General features: G+C 57.4%; 1 protein-coding gene across 2 annotated transcripts; it reads left to right on the top strand.

Moving 5' to 3' along the window:
- The first annotated feature begins 1,809 nt into the window (after positions 1–1,809).
- On the top strand, positions 1,810–15,989 carry LOC144952934 (syntaxin-1A-like). Of its 2 annotated transcripts, none has more exons than XM_078883421.1 (10): positions 1,810–1,977; positions 4,780–4,872; positions 5,515–5,614; positions 7,062–7,136; positions 7,849–7,919; positions 8,436–8,544; positions 9,406–9,479; positions 10,299–10,436; positions 11,121–11,231; positions 14,067–14,302. In XM_078883421.1, the coding sequence occupies exons 1-10, from the start codon at positions 1,939–1,941 to the stop codon at positions 14,157–14,159; spliced, it is 903 nt and encodes a 300-aa protein (XP_078739547.1). In that variant the 5' UTR covers positions 1,810–1,938; the 3' UTR covers positions 14,160–14,302. The 2 variants fall into 2 exon arrangements, with proteins under 2 accessions (XP_078739547.1, XP_078739546.1); XM_078883420.1 differs by lacking the exon at positions 14,067–14,302 and adding an exon at positions 15,576–15,989 and having other exon boundaries at positions 1,814–1,977.
- The last annotated feature ends 305 nt before the right edge of the window (positions 15,990–16,294 follow it).

Here is a 16,294-nt window from a genome sequence, read left to right as displayed (position 1 = left end):
TAGAGTAGAGACCGGGTCTCAGAGTCTGTCTAGAGTAGAGACCGGGTCTCAGGATCTCAGTCTAGAGTAGAGACCGGGTCTCAGTGTCAGAGCCTAGAGTAGAGGACCGGGTCTGAGGGTCAGAGTCTAGAGTAGAGACCGGGTCTCAGGATCTCAGAGTCTCGAGTAGAGACCGGGTCTCAGTGTCAGAGCCTAGAGTAGAGGACCGGGTCTCAGGATCTCAGAGTCTAGAGTAGAGACTGGGTCTCAGTGTCAGAGCCTAGAGTAGAGGACCGGGTCTGAGGGTCAGAGTCTAGAGTAGAGACCGGGTATCGTCATCGGCAAGGCGTGATTTGAATTCCGAGTTCCATTCCGCGTGGTTGGGTAAATATTGACAGGAGCTAAAAGTAGATTTGAGTGCAGGAAACTCGGTTGGCACATCCACTCTAGAGATAAAGACCCCCCAGGTAGCCTCTAGCAGGGCTGTAGGGGCAAGTGCTGCGAGTAGCACCATCTATGATGTACACACTGACAAAGCTCCCCCAGGTAGCTTCTAGCAGGGCTGTAGGGGCAAGTGCTGCTAGTAGCGAGTAGTAGCAGAATTGCCTGTGAAGGCTACCGGCACAGCGCCCACACAAAGATAAAGATTCCTAGAGAGATACAGAGTGGACCACGTTAATACATTTCAAAAGATAATTACTTCACGCATTTATATATAATAATACTCATATAATTTTCAATGTTTATTGAAATAAATACAATCCTATGTGTCCTGACTTTTGGGTCACCCTGTATCACAACAACAATAACAACAACAACAACCCCACGTGACTCAACGCGTTGTCAACGGCGCGCGTATCGTGGGAGAGCCGGAAGCAGCTCAACCTCATTAGCATAGCTCCTCACCCTCCCCCCTCTTGACCCCCCCTCCTCCTCACCCCTGACCCCCCCTCCTCCTCACCCCTGACCCCCCCCCTCCTGACCCCCCCCCCCGCCTCACCCCTGACCCCCCCCCTCCTCACCCCCTGACCCCCCCTCCGCCTCACCCCTGACCCCCCCTCCTCACCCCCTGACCCCCCCTCCGCCTCACCCCTGACCCCCCCTCCTCACCCCTGACCCCCCCTCCTCCTCACCCCCTGACCCCCCCTCCTCACCCCTGACCCCCCCTCCTCACCCCCTGACCCCCCCTCCGCCTCACCCCTGACCCCCCCTCCTCACCCCTGACCCCCCCTCCGCCTCACCCCTGACCCCCCCTCCTCACCCCTGACCCCCCCTCCTCCTCACCCCCTGACCCCCCCCCTCCTGACCCCCTCCGCCTCACCCCTGACCCCCCCCTCCTCACCCCCTGACCCCCCCTCCGCCTCACCCCTGACCCCCCCTCCTCACCCCCTGACCCCCCCCCTCCTCACCCCCCCTCTCCTCACCCCCCCTCCTCACCCCCTGACCCCCCCCTCCTCACCTCTGACCCCCCCCTCCTGACCCCCCCCCGCCTCACCCCTGACCCCCCCCCCTCCTCACCCCCTGACCCCCCCTCCGCCTCACCCCTGACCCCCCCCTCCTCACCCCCTGACCCCCCCCTCCTCACCCCCTGACCCCCCCCCCTCCTCACCCCCCCTCTCCTCACCCCCCCTCCTGACCCCCCCCCTCCTCACACCCTGACCCCCCCCTCCTGACCCCCCCCCTCCTCACCCCCTGACCCCCCCTCCTCACCCCCTGACACCCCCCCATCCTCCTCACCCCCTGACCCCCCCTCCTGACCCCCCCGCCTCACCCCTGACCCCTCCCTCCTCACTCACTGACACGCCCCCCACCCACCCCACCCACCACAGACACCCACAGAGAGACTTACAGGACGCTTCTCACCGCCACCACCATCACCTCATCACCACCTCACCACCACCACCACCACCACCTCACCACCACCACCAGCTCCACGTCGTCGGTCTGTGTGCCTCCGCCATGAGGGACCGCCTGGAGGAGCTCCGTCACAACAACGCCGTGAGTCGCGGGGCGGGTGGGTGGGCGTCGCTAGGCCCCGAGCCTTCGGGGGGTGGGGGGCCTCACCGACCTCGCCTAGCCGGCCCGCGGGGAAAGGCGCGCCTCGGTCGGTAGGGCCGCGCAGGCTGCGCCCCCCCCCCTAGCCCTCGGTCTTTTTTTTTACGATTTATTTTCTTCAACATTAGTGTTCGTCGTCGTTGTTAAATCTCGGCGAATGGAAGTCGACGTAGAGCTGCGGCGCTGTGGCTTGCGGTGTTCGATGGGCGAGATGTGTGATGTGGCTTCCTGTATTGTGTGGGGAGCGGTGGCGCAACGGTTAGCGCTGCGCTACGAACCCGGCGACACGGGATCGATTACCGCTCACGGCCAACACCGCCAGTGAACCGGTCCCGGGCCTCCCCTAGGTCGACTCAGCCTCAAATGCGGTATGTGAACATCGCCACTGGGGAGACAAAGGCGGCCGGGCGTAGTGGTGCTGGCCACCCACCCCCTCGTGTGCCGTTCCGGCCTTCATAGGTGCTGCTCACTAACAGCACTTGCCCCTACAGTCTGTTAAGGCTACACGGGGGATCTTTGTATTTGTGTGGGGAGCGGTGGTGCAGTGGTTAGCGCGCTCAATCCTTGTGATAGCGGTCATCTGGGTCTCCCCTAGCTCGACTCGGCCTCAAATGAGTACCACTGGCGTAGCGGTGGTTGTGCAGTAAGCATCGCCACTGGGGGGAGAGACAAAGGCGGCCGGGCGTGGAAGTGCTGGCCACCCACCCCCCTCTGCGTGTGCCACAGTGCCGGTAGCCTTCATAGGTGGTGCTGCTACTAGCAGCACTTGCCCCTACAGCCCTGCTGGAGGCTACCTGGGGGAGCTTTGCCTGTGTGTGCATCATAGGTGGTGCTGCTACTAGCAGCACTTGCCCCTACAGCCCTGCTGGAGGCTACCTGAGGGAGCTTTGTCTGTGTGTACATCATAGGTGGTGCTACTAGCAGCACTTGCCCCTGCAGCCCTGCTGGAGGCTACCTGGGGGAGCTTTTTCTGTGTGTGCATCATAGGTGGTGCTACTCGCCACTAGCAGCACTTGCCCCTGCAGGAGGCTACCTGGGGGAGCTTTGTCTGTGTGCGGTGTTAATGTTTATGGGTTATGGTTATGAGTCTCTGGGTGGGAGGCACGTGGTGTGGTGAGAAGTAACACGTGGTGAGGAACGGGGTGGTGAGGAGCGGGGTGGTGAGGAGAAGAATCTCCCTCACTCCAGCCTGGCTTCACTGCCTGGGTCTGGGTGTCTCACTGAACTGACCCACTCGCTCACCCCTCACTCGCTCGCACACTCGCACACCCACCCACCCACTCACCCACCCACTCACCCACCCACCCACTCACCCACCCACCCACTCACCCACCCACCCACTCACCCACTCACCCACCCATTCATCCACCCGCACACTCATCAGCTCGCACACTCATCAACTCGCACACTCACCCACTCGCCCACTCACACACTCGCACACTCACCCACTCGCACACCCACTCATCCACTCACCCACCCACTCATCCACCCGCACACTCACCCACTCGCACACTCACACACTCACCCACTCGCACACCCACTCATCCACCCGCACACTCACCCACTCGCCCACTCACACACTCGCACACTCACCCACTCGCACACCCACTCATCCACCCGCACACTCACCCACTCGCACACTCACACACTCACCCACTCACCCATCCACTCACTCACCTACCCACTCATCCACCCACTCGCACACTCACCCACTCGCTCACCCAATCACCCACTCGCTCACCCACTGGCTCACGCACTCGCTCACCCACCCGCTCATCCACCCACTCACTCATCCACTCAATCATTTACCCACTCACCCACCTACCGACTCACTCATTTACTCACCCACTCACTCATTCAACTCGCCATCTCTCTCAATCATTACCCACAGACTCACCACACAGAGACCCATAGTCTCATCACACAGAGACCCATAGACTCACCACACAGAGACCCATAGACTCACCACACAGAGACCCATAGACTCATCACACAGAGACGCATAGACTCATCACACAGAGACCCATAGACTAACCACACAGATACCCATAGACTCACCACACAGAGACCCACAGACTCACCACACAGAGACCCATAGACTCACCACACAGAGACCCACAGACTCACCACACAGAGATCCATAGACTCATCACACAGATCCATAGACTCATCACACAGAGACCCACAGACTCACCACACAGAGACCCATAGACTCACTACACAGAGATCCACAGACTCACCACACAGAGACCCATAGACTCACCACACAGAGATCCATAGACTCATCACACAGAGACCCATAGATTCACCACATAGAGATACATAGACTCATCACACAGAGACCGATAGACTCACCACACAGAGACCCATAGACTCACCACACAGAGACCCACAGACTCACCACACAGAGACTCATAGACTCACCACACAGAGACCCACAGACTCATCACATAGAGACCCATAGACTCACTACACAGAGACCCATAGACTCACCACACAGAGACCCATAGACTCACCACACAGAGACCCACAGACTCACCACACAGAGACCCATAGACTCACCACGCAGAGACCAATCGACTCACCACGCAGAGACCAATCGACTCACCACACAGAGACCAATCGACTCACCACACAGAGCCATAGATTCATACAGAGTGTGTGGTGAGTAGTTGTGATTAGTGGTGAGTAGTGGTGAGTGTTGGGTGAGTGGTGGGGTGAGTGGTGTTTGTGTGTCGTGTGCAGTTGGACGATGTGGATGGTGGTGAGGAGGTGACCACGATGAGTCACATCAACATCAGCATGGAGAGAGACTTCATGGACGAGTTCTTTAAGCAGGTGGAACATCACCATTATCACCACCATCATCACCACCATCACCACCATCATCACTATCACCACCATCACCACCATCACCACCATCACCACCATCACCACCACCATCACCACCACCACCACCATCATCACCACCATCACCACCACCATCACCACCACCATCACCACCACCACCACCACCATCACCACCACCATCATCATCATCACCACCATCATCACCATCATCAACACCATCATCATCATCGCCACCATCGCCACCATCATCACCACCATCATCACCACCATCATCATCATCACCACCATCATCACCATCATCAACACCATCATCATCATCGCCACCATCGCCACCATCATCATCACCACCACCATCACCACCACCATCACCACCACCATCATCATCATCATCACCACCATCATCACCATCATCAACACCACCACCATCACCACCACCATCACCACCACCATCATCATCATCATCACCACCATCATCACCATCATCAACACCACCATCATCACCACCATCATCACCACCATCATCACCACCACCATCACCACCACCACGTGGTGACCCCGTGGTGACCCCCCCGTGACCCCCCGTGGTGACCTCCGTGGTGACCCCCCCGTGACCCCCGTGGTGAGGAGCAGGTGAGTGAGATCCGGGTCTCTGTGGAGCGAGTGGCTCAGCTGGTGGAGGAGGTGAGGAGGACGCACAGCGCCATCCTGTCAGCACCCAACACGGACGACAGTGAGACTCACCACCACGCTCACCACCACTCACCACCACCACTCACCACCACGCTCACCACCACGCTCACCACCACGCTCACCACCACCATGCACAGCGCCATCCTGTCAGCACCCAACATGGACAACAGTGAGACTCACCACTCACCACCACTCACCACCACTCACCACCACTCTCACCACTCACCACCTCCACCACGCTCACCACTCACCACCACGCTCACCACCACCACTCACCACCACCACTCACCACCACGCTCACCACGCTCACCACCACTCACCACCATGCTCACCACTCACCACGCTCACCACCACGCTCACCACCACGCTCACCACCACCACTCACCACCACGCTCACCACCACTCACCACCACCACCACCACTCACCACCACCACTCACCACCACCACTCACCACCACGCTCACCACCACCACCACTCACCACCACCACTCACCACCACCACGCTCACCACCACGCTCACCACGCTCACCACCACTCACCACCACGCTCACCACCACGCTCACCACCACTCACCACCACGCTCACCACCACTCACCACCACCACTCACCACCATGCTCACCACCACGCTCACCACCACGCTCACCACCACTCACCACCACGCTCACCACCACTCACCACCACGCTCACCACCACGCTCACCACCACGCTCACCACCACTCACCACCACGCTCACCACCACGCTCACCACCACGCTCACCACCACTCACCACCACGCTCACCACCACTCACCACCACCACTCACCACCATGCTCACCACCACGCTCACCACCACGCTCACCACCACGCTCACCACCACGCTCACCACCACGCTCACCACCACTCACCACCACGCTCACCACGCCTCACCACCACCACTCACCATGCTCATCACGCTCACCACCACTCACCACCACGCTCACCACCACGCTCACCACTCACCACCACGCTCACCACGCTCACCACGCTCACCACCACGCTCACCACCACGCTCACCTCTCACCACCACACTCACCACGCTCACCACCACGCTCACCACCATGCTCACCACTCACCACCACGCTCACCACCACGCTCACCACCACGCTCACCACCACACTCACCTCTCACCACCACACTCACCGCTCACCACCACGCTCACCACCACACTCACCACCACCACGCTCACCACCAGCCTCACCACTATACTCACCTATACACCCATGATGATGTTGTTGATGTTGCTGTAGATGCTGATTTTTATGCTGATTATGTTGCTGCTGATGATGTTGCTGCTGATGCTCTGCTGCTGATGATGATGCTGCTGATGTTGCTGATGATGATGCTGCTGATGACGATGATGTTGCTGCTGATGTTGTTGCTGATGATGATGATGTTGTTGTTGATGCTGATGATGTTGTTGCTGAAGATGATGATGCTGCTGATGATGATGTTGTTGTTGATGCTGAAGAGGTGAAGATGGAACTGGAACAGACGATGGCTGAAATTAAGCGCTTAGCAAATGGAGTCCGCTCAAAACTCAAGGGTGAGCGCTCACCACTCTCCTACCACTCACTCACCCACTCACTCACTCACCCACTCACTCTCCCACTCACTCACTCACTCACCCACTCACTCACCCACTCACTCACTCATCCACTCACTCATCCACCCACCCACTCACCCACCCACTCACTCACCCACTCACTCACTCACCCACTCACCCACCCACTCACTCACCCACTCACTCACCCACTCACCCACTCACTCACTCACCCACTCACCCACCCACTCACTCACTCACCCACTCACTCACTCACCCACTCACCCACCCACTCACTCACCCACTCACTCACTCACCCACTCACCCACCCACTCACTCACCCACTCACTCACCCACTCACCCACCCACCCACTTACTCACCCACCACTCACTCACCCACCACTCACCACTCACCCACCCACCCACTCACTCACCCACTCACCCACCCACTCACCCACCCACCCACCCACTCACCCACCCACCCACCTACTCACCCACCACTCACCCACTCACCACTTACCCACCCACCCACCCACCCACTCACTCACCCACTCACCCACCCACTCACCCACCCACCCACTCACCCACCCACCCACCTACTCACCCACCACTCACCCACTCACCACTTACCCACCCACCCACCCACCCACTCACCCACTCACCCACCTACTCACCCACTCACCCACCCACTCACCCTGTCTGCTCACCTGTGCAGCCATGGATCAGAGGATAGAGTTGGACAGTGGTGATCACAACGCAGCCGACTTGAGGATTCAGAAAACCCAGGTGAGTGGTGAGCGCTGAGGTGAGCGGTGGGGTGAGTGTTGGGGTGAGTGTGTGGGTGAGCGTTGGGGGTGAGCGTTGGGGTGAGCACTGAGGTGAGCGGTCGGGTGAGTGTGGGGGTGGGTGTGGGGGTGAGCGTTGGGGTGAGTGTGTGGGTGAGCGTTGGGGTGAGCGTTGGGGTGAGCATTGGGGTGAGCGTTGGGGTGAGCGTTGGGGTGAGCGTTTGGGTGAGTGGTGAGCGTTGGGGTGAGCGTTGGGGTGAGTTGTGAGCGTCGGGGTGAGCGGTGGGGTGAGTGCGAGGGTGAGCGGTGAGGTGAGCGTTGGGGTGAGCGGTGGGGTGCACGGTGAGGTGAGCGTTGGGGTGAGCGGTGGGGTGAGCGTTGTGGTGAGCGTTGGGGTGAGCGGTATGGTGCGTTAATGATGTCACGTGATTGTTGTGGTCTCAATGTGGCTGTTGTTGTGGTTGTTGTTGTTGTTGTGGTTGTTGTTGTGGGTGTTGTTGTTGTTGTGGTGGTACAGAACCTGGCGCTGTCCAGGAGGTTTGTGGAGGTGATGACCGAGTACAACAACACGCAGACCGACTACCGCTCACGCTGCAAAGGGCGCATCCAGAGACAACTTGAGATTAGTGAGGAGCTCACACACTCACTCAGTCACTCACTCACTCACACACTCAGTCACTCAGTCAGTCAGTCACTCACTCACTCAGTCACTCACACGCTCACTCAGTCACTCACTCAGTCACTCACTCACACGCTCACTCAGTCACTCACTCAGTCACTCACACACTCACTCAGTCACTCACTCACTCACTCAGTCACACACTCACTCAGTCACTCAGTCAGTCACTCAGTCACTCACATGCTCACTCAGTCACACACTCACTCAGTCACTCAGTCAGTCACTCAGTCACTCAGTCACTCACATGCTCACTCAGTCACACACTCACTCACTCAGTCACTCACTCAGTCACACACTCACTCACACACTCAGTCACTCACACACTCACTCACTCACACACTCTCACACTTACTCTCACTCACTCACACACACACTCACTCACACACTCACTCACTCACACACTCGCACACTCACTCACACTCACACACTCACTCACTCTCACACTCACTCACTCTCACACACTCACTCACTAACACTCACTCACACACTCACTCACTCTCACACTCACTCACTCTCACACTCACTCTCACACTCACTCACTCTCACACTCACTCTCACACTCACTCTCACACTCACTCACTCACTCTCACTCACACTCACTCTCACACTCACTCACACACTCACTCACTCACTCTCACTCACACTCACTCACTCTACTAGCAGCACTTGCCCCTACAGCCCTGCTAGAGGCTACCTGTGGCAGCGTTGCCTGTGTGTGCATCACAGGTGCTGCTACTCGCCACTAACAGCACTTGCCCCGTGTGCCCTGCGTGGGCTACGCGGGGGACCTTTGCCTGTGTCTGTGTAGCTGGCAAGACGACCACTGATGAGGAACTGGAGGAGATGCTGGAGAGTGGAAACCCAACAATCTTCACTTCCGGGGTGGGTGCCACAGGCAAAGCTCCCCCAGGTAGCCTCCAGCAGGGCTGCAGGGGCAAGTGCTGCTAGTAGCAGCACCACCTATGATGCACACACAGGCAAAGCTCCCCCAGGTAGCCTCCAGCAGGGCTGTAGGGGCAAGTGCTGCTAGTAGCAGCACCACCTATGATGCACACACAGACAAAGCTCCCCCAGGTAGCCTCCAGCAGGGCTGCAGGGGCAAGTGCTGCTAGTGGCGAGTAGCACCATCAATGATGTACACACAGACAAAGCTCCCCCAGGTAGCCTCTAGCAGGGCTGCAGGGGCAAGTGCTGCTAGTAGCGAGTAGCACCACCTGTGATGTACACACACAGACAAAGCTGTGGTGTTGGTTTTGGTGGTTGATGGTGGTTGTGATGGTGGTTGTGGTTGTGGTGGTGGTTGTGGTGGTTGTGGTTGTGATGGTTGTGGTGGTGGTTGTGTTGGTGTTTGATGGTGGTTGTGTTGGTGTTTGTGGTGGTGATGGTTGTAGTGGTGGTGGTGGTTGTGATGGTGGTTGTGTTGGTGTTTGATGGTGGTTGTGGTGGTGGTGGTTGTGATGGTTGTGGTTGTGATGGTGGTTATGATGGTGGTTGTGGTGGTGGTTGCGGTGGTGGTGGTGTTTGATGGTGGTTGTTGTGGTGGTTGTGATGGTGGTTGTGGTGGTGGTGGTTGTGCTTGTGATGGTGGTTGTGATGGTGGTGGTTGTAGTGGTTGTGATGGTGGTTGTGGTGGTGATGGTTGTAGTGGTTGTGATGGTTGTGATGGTTGTTGTGGTGGTGGTGGTTGTTGTTGCCCCACAGATCATCATGGACTCCAAGCTGACTAAGCAGGCCCTCAGTGAGATCGAGTCTCGCCACTCGGACATCATGCGGCTGGAGACCTCCATCAGAGAGCTGCACGACATGTTCCTGGACATGGCCATGCTGGTGGAGGCTCAGGTGAGAAGCAGCAGCAGTAGCAGCAGTAGTAGTAGCAGCAGCAGTAGCAGCAGCATCAGCAGCAGCTGCAGTAGCAGCAGCAGTAGCGGCATCATCAGCAGCAGCAGCAGTAGCAGCATCAGCAGCAGCATCATCATCATCATCAGCAGCAGCAGTAGCAGCATCATCAGCAGCAGTAGCAGCATCATCAGCAGCAGTAGCAGCAGCAGCATCATCATCATTGTCGGCATTATCAGCATCAGCAGCAGCATAATCATCATCAGCATCATCAGTAGCAGCATCATCATCATCGGCATCATCAACAGCATCAGCAGCAGCATCATCAGCAGCATCATCGGCAGCAGCAGCAGCATCAGCAGCAGCAGCATCATCATCATCATCAGCAGCAGCATCATCGGCAGACCCCCTCTGTGTGTGCCACAGTGCTGGTAGCCTTCATAGGTGATGCTACTAGCAGCACTTGCCCCTACATCACTGCTAGAGGCTACCTGGGGGAGCTCTGCCTGTGTGTGTGCGTGTGTGTGTGTGCGTGCGTGTGTGTGCGTGCGTGTGTGCGTGTGTGTGTGTGCGTGTGTGTCTGTGTGTGTGACTGTGTGTGTGTGCGCGTGCGTGTGTGCGTGTGTGTGTGTGTGTGCGTGTCTGTGTGTGTGACTGTGTGTGTGTGCGTGCGTGTGTGTGTCTCAGGGTGAGATGGTGAACAATATTGAACGCAACGTGGAGAACTCTGTGGACTACGTGGGGCAGGCCAAGGAGCAGACCAAGAAGGCCGTGAAGATGCAGACCAAGACGCGCAAAGTGAGATGGCTCACCAACACTCACCAACACTCACTAGTACACTCACCAACACTCACCAACACTCACTCACCAACACTCACTACTCACTCACCAACACTCACTAGTACACTCACCAACACTCACTAGTACACACTCACTCACCAACACTCACTCACTACACACTCACTACCAACACTCACCAACACTCACTACACACTTACTACTCACTAACACTCACTACACTCACTACCCGTACCCGGCTTGGTACGGGTAGCCGGGTATCGGGTAGGGTTAATCTAAGTTGTCTTATGGTTGTTGTTGTTTGTCTTGCATCCCACTGGGATTTTTGCACACAGCGTTGGTGTGCGGTGTTTTTTTCTGCAATATTTTGCTGTCTTTTCTTGGATTTTCTGTTTGCACTTAGTCACATATTCACTTTAAGATGTTTTCTTGTTCATGTTTTTTTGTTTGTTGCGGTTGCACTCGATTCAAGAGCCGAATGGCTCACAGGGCTACACCTAATACATGAACTTGAGGGTACGGGTATCGGGTACCCGGTTGCGACCTCTGACCCCAGTCCACGTAGGCTCCGCCCACTACGCCGTGACGTCATTGCTGACGTCACCCCGCGCGGTCCGGAACTGCCAAACGGAGAGCTTTAGCCTCCCCCCTCGCACCCCCCCCACCTTGTTTTTGAAGCCTCCCGCGACCCTCTCCCCTCTCCCCTCCCGAAGACGGTGGCTTGTGGTGTGATCGAAACGTCGTGGTCTTTATTAGAGTTTTTTTGTTATTTTTGTTATTTAACTTTTTGTTATTTGAATTTTTGTTATTTTTATTTTGTTATTTTTATAAATTTTATTTTTGTTATTTTTATTTTTGTTAATTTTATTTTTGTTATTTTTATTTTAGTTATTTCTATTTTTGTTATTTCTATTTTTGTTATTTCTATTTTTGTTATTTTTATTTTTGTTATTTTTTTTTTCCTCTTCTATCTACGTGACTTTACCGAAAGAAGCGAAGAATATTAATTCCTACGGCGGTCACGAAAGTTTTCAGTCAAAATTTGCCCCATCACCGATTCTGAGTGAGACCTCTGCTGTCAAACCAGAGCCGGTCATGAGCACACTGCCCAGGTATGGGAGAAACTCTCCACTCTCTCCACTCTCTCCACAACTGCCCCATCACCGATTGGGAGTTGTGGGGGTGGAGTGTCCGATGGTACAAAATACCCAGGCAGGTGCTTAGTTTTAGTGGGGCTGATGGTAAGGCCCCACCTCTTAGTGGCACGCTCCAGTCTCAGCAGCAGCGTCTCCAACTCCTCTTCTGAATGGGCAGCGATTACCAGATCATCGGCATACATAACGTGGTTGACCAATAGGGAGCCATCCCTTGACCGCACCCGGACATCGATCAGCCTCCCATTGTATCTGTACCAGATGGAAATTCCTCCGGTACAGCTATTGAAGGCTTCACGAACTACGCAGTCGAAATAGATGTTAAATAATGTGGGAGCCAGAGGACATCCCTGTCGCACCCCAAGGTTTACAGGGAAAGGCTCTGACTCCCGGCCACGTAGTTTTACCCGGGCCCGCTCACCATCATGAAGGTCCTTAATGATCGTGAGCAGAGGGTCAGGGACTCCGAAAGCACGAAGAACAACCCAGAGCCCAGGCCTACTGATGGTATCATAGGCCTTGACCAGGTCAATAAAGCACAGATGTAGATCTTGTTGGAATTCCCTACATCTCTGCTGTAGCAAACGGACAGAAAATATGGCATCTGTGCAGGACCGCCCTTTCCTGAAACCGCATTGGGGCTCCGCAAGCCTCTCCTCAGCGTGCCTAGCAAAGGCGATGTTGAATAATCCTTGCCAGGACCTTTCCCGGCACACTGAGGAGATGCCCCTGTAGTTGTTACAGTCTGTGTGGTCCCCCTTCTTAAAGAGGGGTACCACCAGGGCATCCTTCCAATCCTGCGGAACCCGTCCAGTGGCCCAGACTTGTTATGATGTCATGTAGGGCAGTCTGTGCACAAACGTCACCCTCCCTCAGCATTTCGCTAGGGAGATCATCTTTGCCCGGTGCTTTTTCTGGTCTCAGACTCTGGATCGCCTTAAGTACTTCCTCAACAGATGGCACCTCAGCCAGCCACTCACAAGAGGTGACTTCTTCAACCAAGATTTGAGGCACCGCAGCCTCAGCAGGGTCATCCCCACTTTGTCCCACGATGTTTTCCATGCCGAGGAATTTCCCCTTCCCCAGGACCTCGCAGAAATGCTCATCAAATCTGCAAACCTGTTCCTGGGGGTCGGAGATTGGATCACCGGGTATTTTGTACCATCGGACACTCCACCCCCACAACTCCCAATCGGTGATGGGGCAGTTGTGGAGAGTGGAGAGTTTCCCATACCTGGGCAGTGTGCTCATGACCGGCTCCTGTTTGACAGCAGAGGTCTCACTCCGAATCAGTCGAGCGGCATTATATTTTCATTTGTTGCGTAACGTTGTGTGGAAGCTACCTGGTCTGTCGCTCCGCACGAAGCTTCAGGTCTTCTCGGCCACGGTCATTCCTTCCAGCGGGCGTTCGACACTTCACGTGGTAACCTCAAGGTGCACATGGCCTGGCACAAGCGTCGTGGTGACGTCACCGCCACTTAGTGGCGAATGGCGGTTGTTGTTGTTGTTGATGGTGGTGGTGCTGACTGTGATGACGGTGCTAGTGACACCACCACCACCACTTGGCGGCATCGTCACAACACGCGTTGACATCGCTGCCACCCCCCACCTAACGCTCGTTGTTGTTGTTGTCGTTGTTGTTGTTTGTGTTGTTGTTGTTGCTGCTGCCCGCGCTGCCCAGCGCACCATCCTCGTGGTGGTTTGCCTGCTAGTCCTGGCCTCTGTCGTGGCTCTCGTTGTAGGCCTGTCCGTGGGCCTCAAGGTGAAGTGGTGAGTCTACGGTGGCGGCCACAGCTGCTGCTGCTGCTGCTGTGGCTACGTTAGAGGCCATAGCAGAGACCACGACCACCTCCATCTCCTCCTTCTCCCTCTCCTCATCTCCCTCCCCCTCCTCCTCCTCCCCCTCCTCCTCCCCCTCATCTCCCTCCTCCCCTTCATCTCCCTCCTCCTCCCCCTCATCTCCCTCCTCCTCCCCCTTATCTCCCTCCTCCTCCCCCTCATCTCCCTCCTCCTCCCCCTCATCTCCCTCCTCCTCCCTCCTCCCCCTCTATATACCCTCCCTCCCTCCTCCTCTCCCTCCCCTTCTCTCCCCTCCCTCCCTCTCCTCCTCCTCCCCCTCCTCCTCCTCATCTCCCTCCTCCTCCCCCTCTCTACCCTCCCTCTCCTCCTTCCCCCCCTCCTCCTCCTCATCCCCCTCATCTCCCTCCCCCTCCTCCTCCCCCTCTCTCCCCTCCCTCTCCTCCTCCCCCTCCTCCTCCTCCCCCTCCCCCTCATCTCCCTCCCTCTCCTCCCCCTCATCTCCCTCCTCCTCCCCCTCTCCCCTCCCTCCTCCTCCCCCTCTCCCCTCCCTCCTCCTCCCCCTCCTCCTCATCCCCCTCCCCCTCATCTCCCTCCCTCTCCTCCTCCTCCCCCTCCTCCTCCTCATCTCCCTCCTCCTCCCCCTCTCTCCCCTCCCTCTCTCTCCGTGGTGATGGTCGTCGTCATGGTGATGGTGCTCACGGTCTTGGCCACAGTTCTAGTTGTTGTGGTGATGGTTTTAGTTGCCGTGGTGATGGTGCTCGTCGTGTTGATGGTGCTCGCGGTGATGGTGCTTTGTTGCTATGGTGATGGTGCTCGTCGTCGTGGTGATGGTTCGAGTTGCCGTGGTGATGGTGGTGCTGCTTCGTCATCGTAGTGATGGTTCTAGTTGCCGTGGTGATGGTGCTTCTTCGTCGTCGTGGTGATGGGGCTCGTGGTGATGATGCTTCGTTGCCATGGTGATGGTGCTTCGTCATCGTGGTGATGGTGCTTCGTTGCCATGGTGATGGTACTCACGGTGGTGATGGTGAATGTAGCATGCGGGTGATGGTGGTGGCTTACTAACGATGAACTCTCGCAGTCACAATCATTAACACAGGCGCGCGTGTGTGTGTGCGTGTGTGTGTCTGTGTGTGTGTGCGTGTGTGTCTGTGTCTGCGTGTCTGTGTGTGTGTGTCTGTGTGTGCGTGTCTGTGTGTGTATCTGTGTGTGTGTCTGTGTGTGTCTGTGTGTGTCTGTGTGTGTGTCTCCCTCCCCTCCCTGCCTCCTCGCCTCTCTCCCCTCCCTCCCTCCCTCCCTCCCTCCCTCCCTCCCTCCCTCCCTCCCTCCCTCCCTCCCTCTCTCCCTCCCTCCCCTCCATCCCTCCCCTCCCTCCCCACCGCACGCCCTCCAGAAACTCATTGTGATCGGAGTGTGCGTCGCCATCCTCGTCGTAATCCTCATCATCATCCTCGCCACCACGCTCTCCTGACCCCCCCCCTGAGCCCCCCTCCCCGAGCCCCTCCCCCCGGCACCTCACTCCACACGGAGCCCAACCCCCGAGCCGGCCTGGCAACGCCGGTCACGGTCAAGGGCCCACCGCCAACACCCCTCCACCGCCCCTCCCTCAACCACCGCCGCCTCCTCCGCCCTCGGCGAATCCTCCGCCCGCCGCTGCCACCGCCACCATCACCGCTGTGGTCTTCGCCGTGAGCTGCCCGGCAATCGCCCGCCAACTCCGGCCTCGACGGAGACTTCGTGACCCACCGCCAAGCACGGAGCTCCCTCGCTCCCCCCCCCCCACCCCCCCACTCCCCCCACCCCCCCACTCCCCCCCCCCTCACTCCCCCCACCCCCCCACTCCCCCCCCCTCACTCCCCTCACCCCCATCTGGGCGGCCCGCAGGAGCGGCGACGTCACTTCCTGCGGCGCCGGGGTCTGATGTCACTTCCTGCGGTGCCGGGGTCTGTGATGTCACTTCCTGCGGCACCGGAGTCTGATGTCACTTCCTGCGGCGGAGGGATCTGCGACGTCACTTCCTGCGGCGAAGGCAGCGATGTCACTTCCTGCGGCGCCGGGGTCTGTGATGTCACTTCCTGCGGCGCCGGTGTCTGTGATGTCACTTCCTGCGGC

This window comes from Lampetra fluviatilis, chromosome 71 (genome assembly GCF_964198595.1).
Source record: "Lampetra fluviatilis chromosome 71, kcLamFluv1.1, whole genome shotgun sequence".
In the NCBI taxonomy this organism is placed as follows: domain Eukaryota; kingdom Metazoa; phylum Chordata; class Hyperoartia; order Petromyzontiformes; family Petromyzontidae; genus Lampetra; species Lampetra fluviatilis.
This window is presented reverse-complemented; position numbering and strand designations above follow the sequence as displayed.

What these genes read in the sequence shown, in the direction of transcription:
- LOC144952934 (XM_078883421.1), top strand. Translation starts at nt 1,939, where the DNA reads ATGAGGGACCGCCTGGAGGAGCTCCGTCACAACAACGCC. An exon ending in AGCACCCAACACGGACGACA is followed by an intron (nt 5,615 to 7,061) that starts GTGAGACTCACC and finishes TTGATGCTGAAG; the next exon opens with AGGTGAAGATGGAACTGGAA. An exon ending in AGTCCGCTCAAAACTCAAGG is followed by an intron (nt 7,137 to 7,848) that starts GTGAGCGCTCAC and finishes TCACCTGTGCAG; the next exon opens with CCATGGATCAGAGGATAGAG.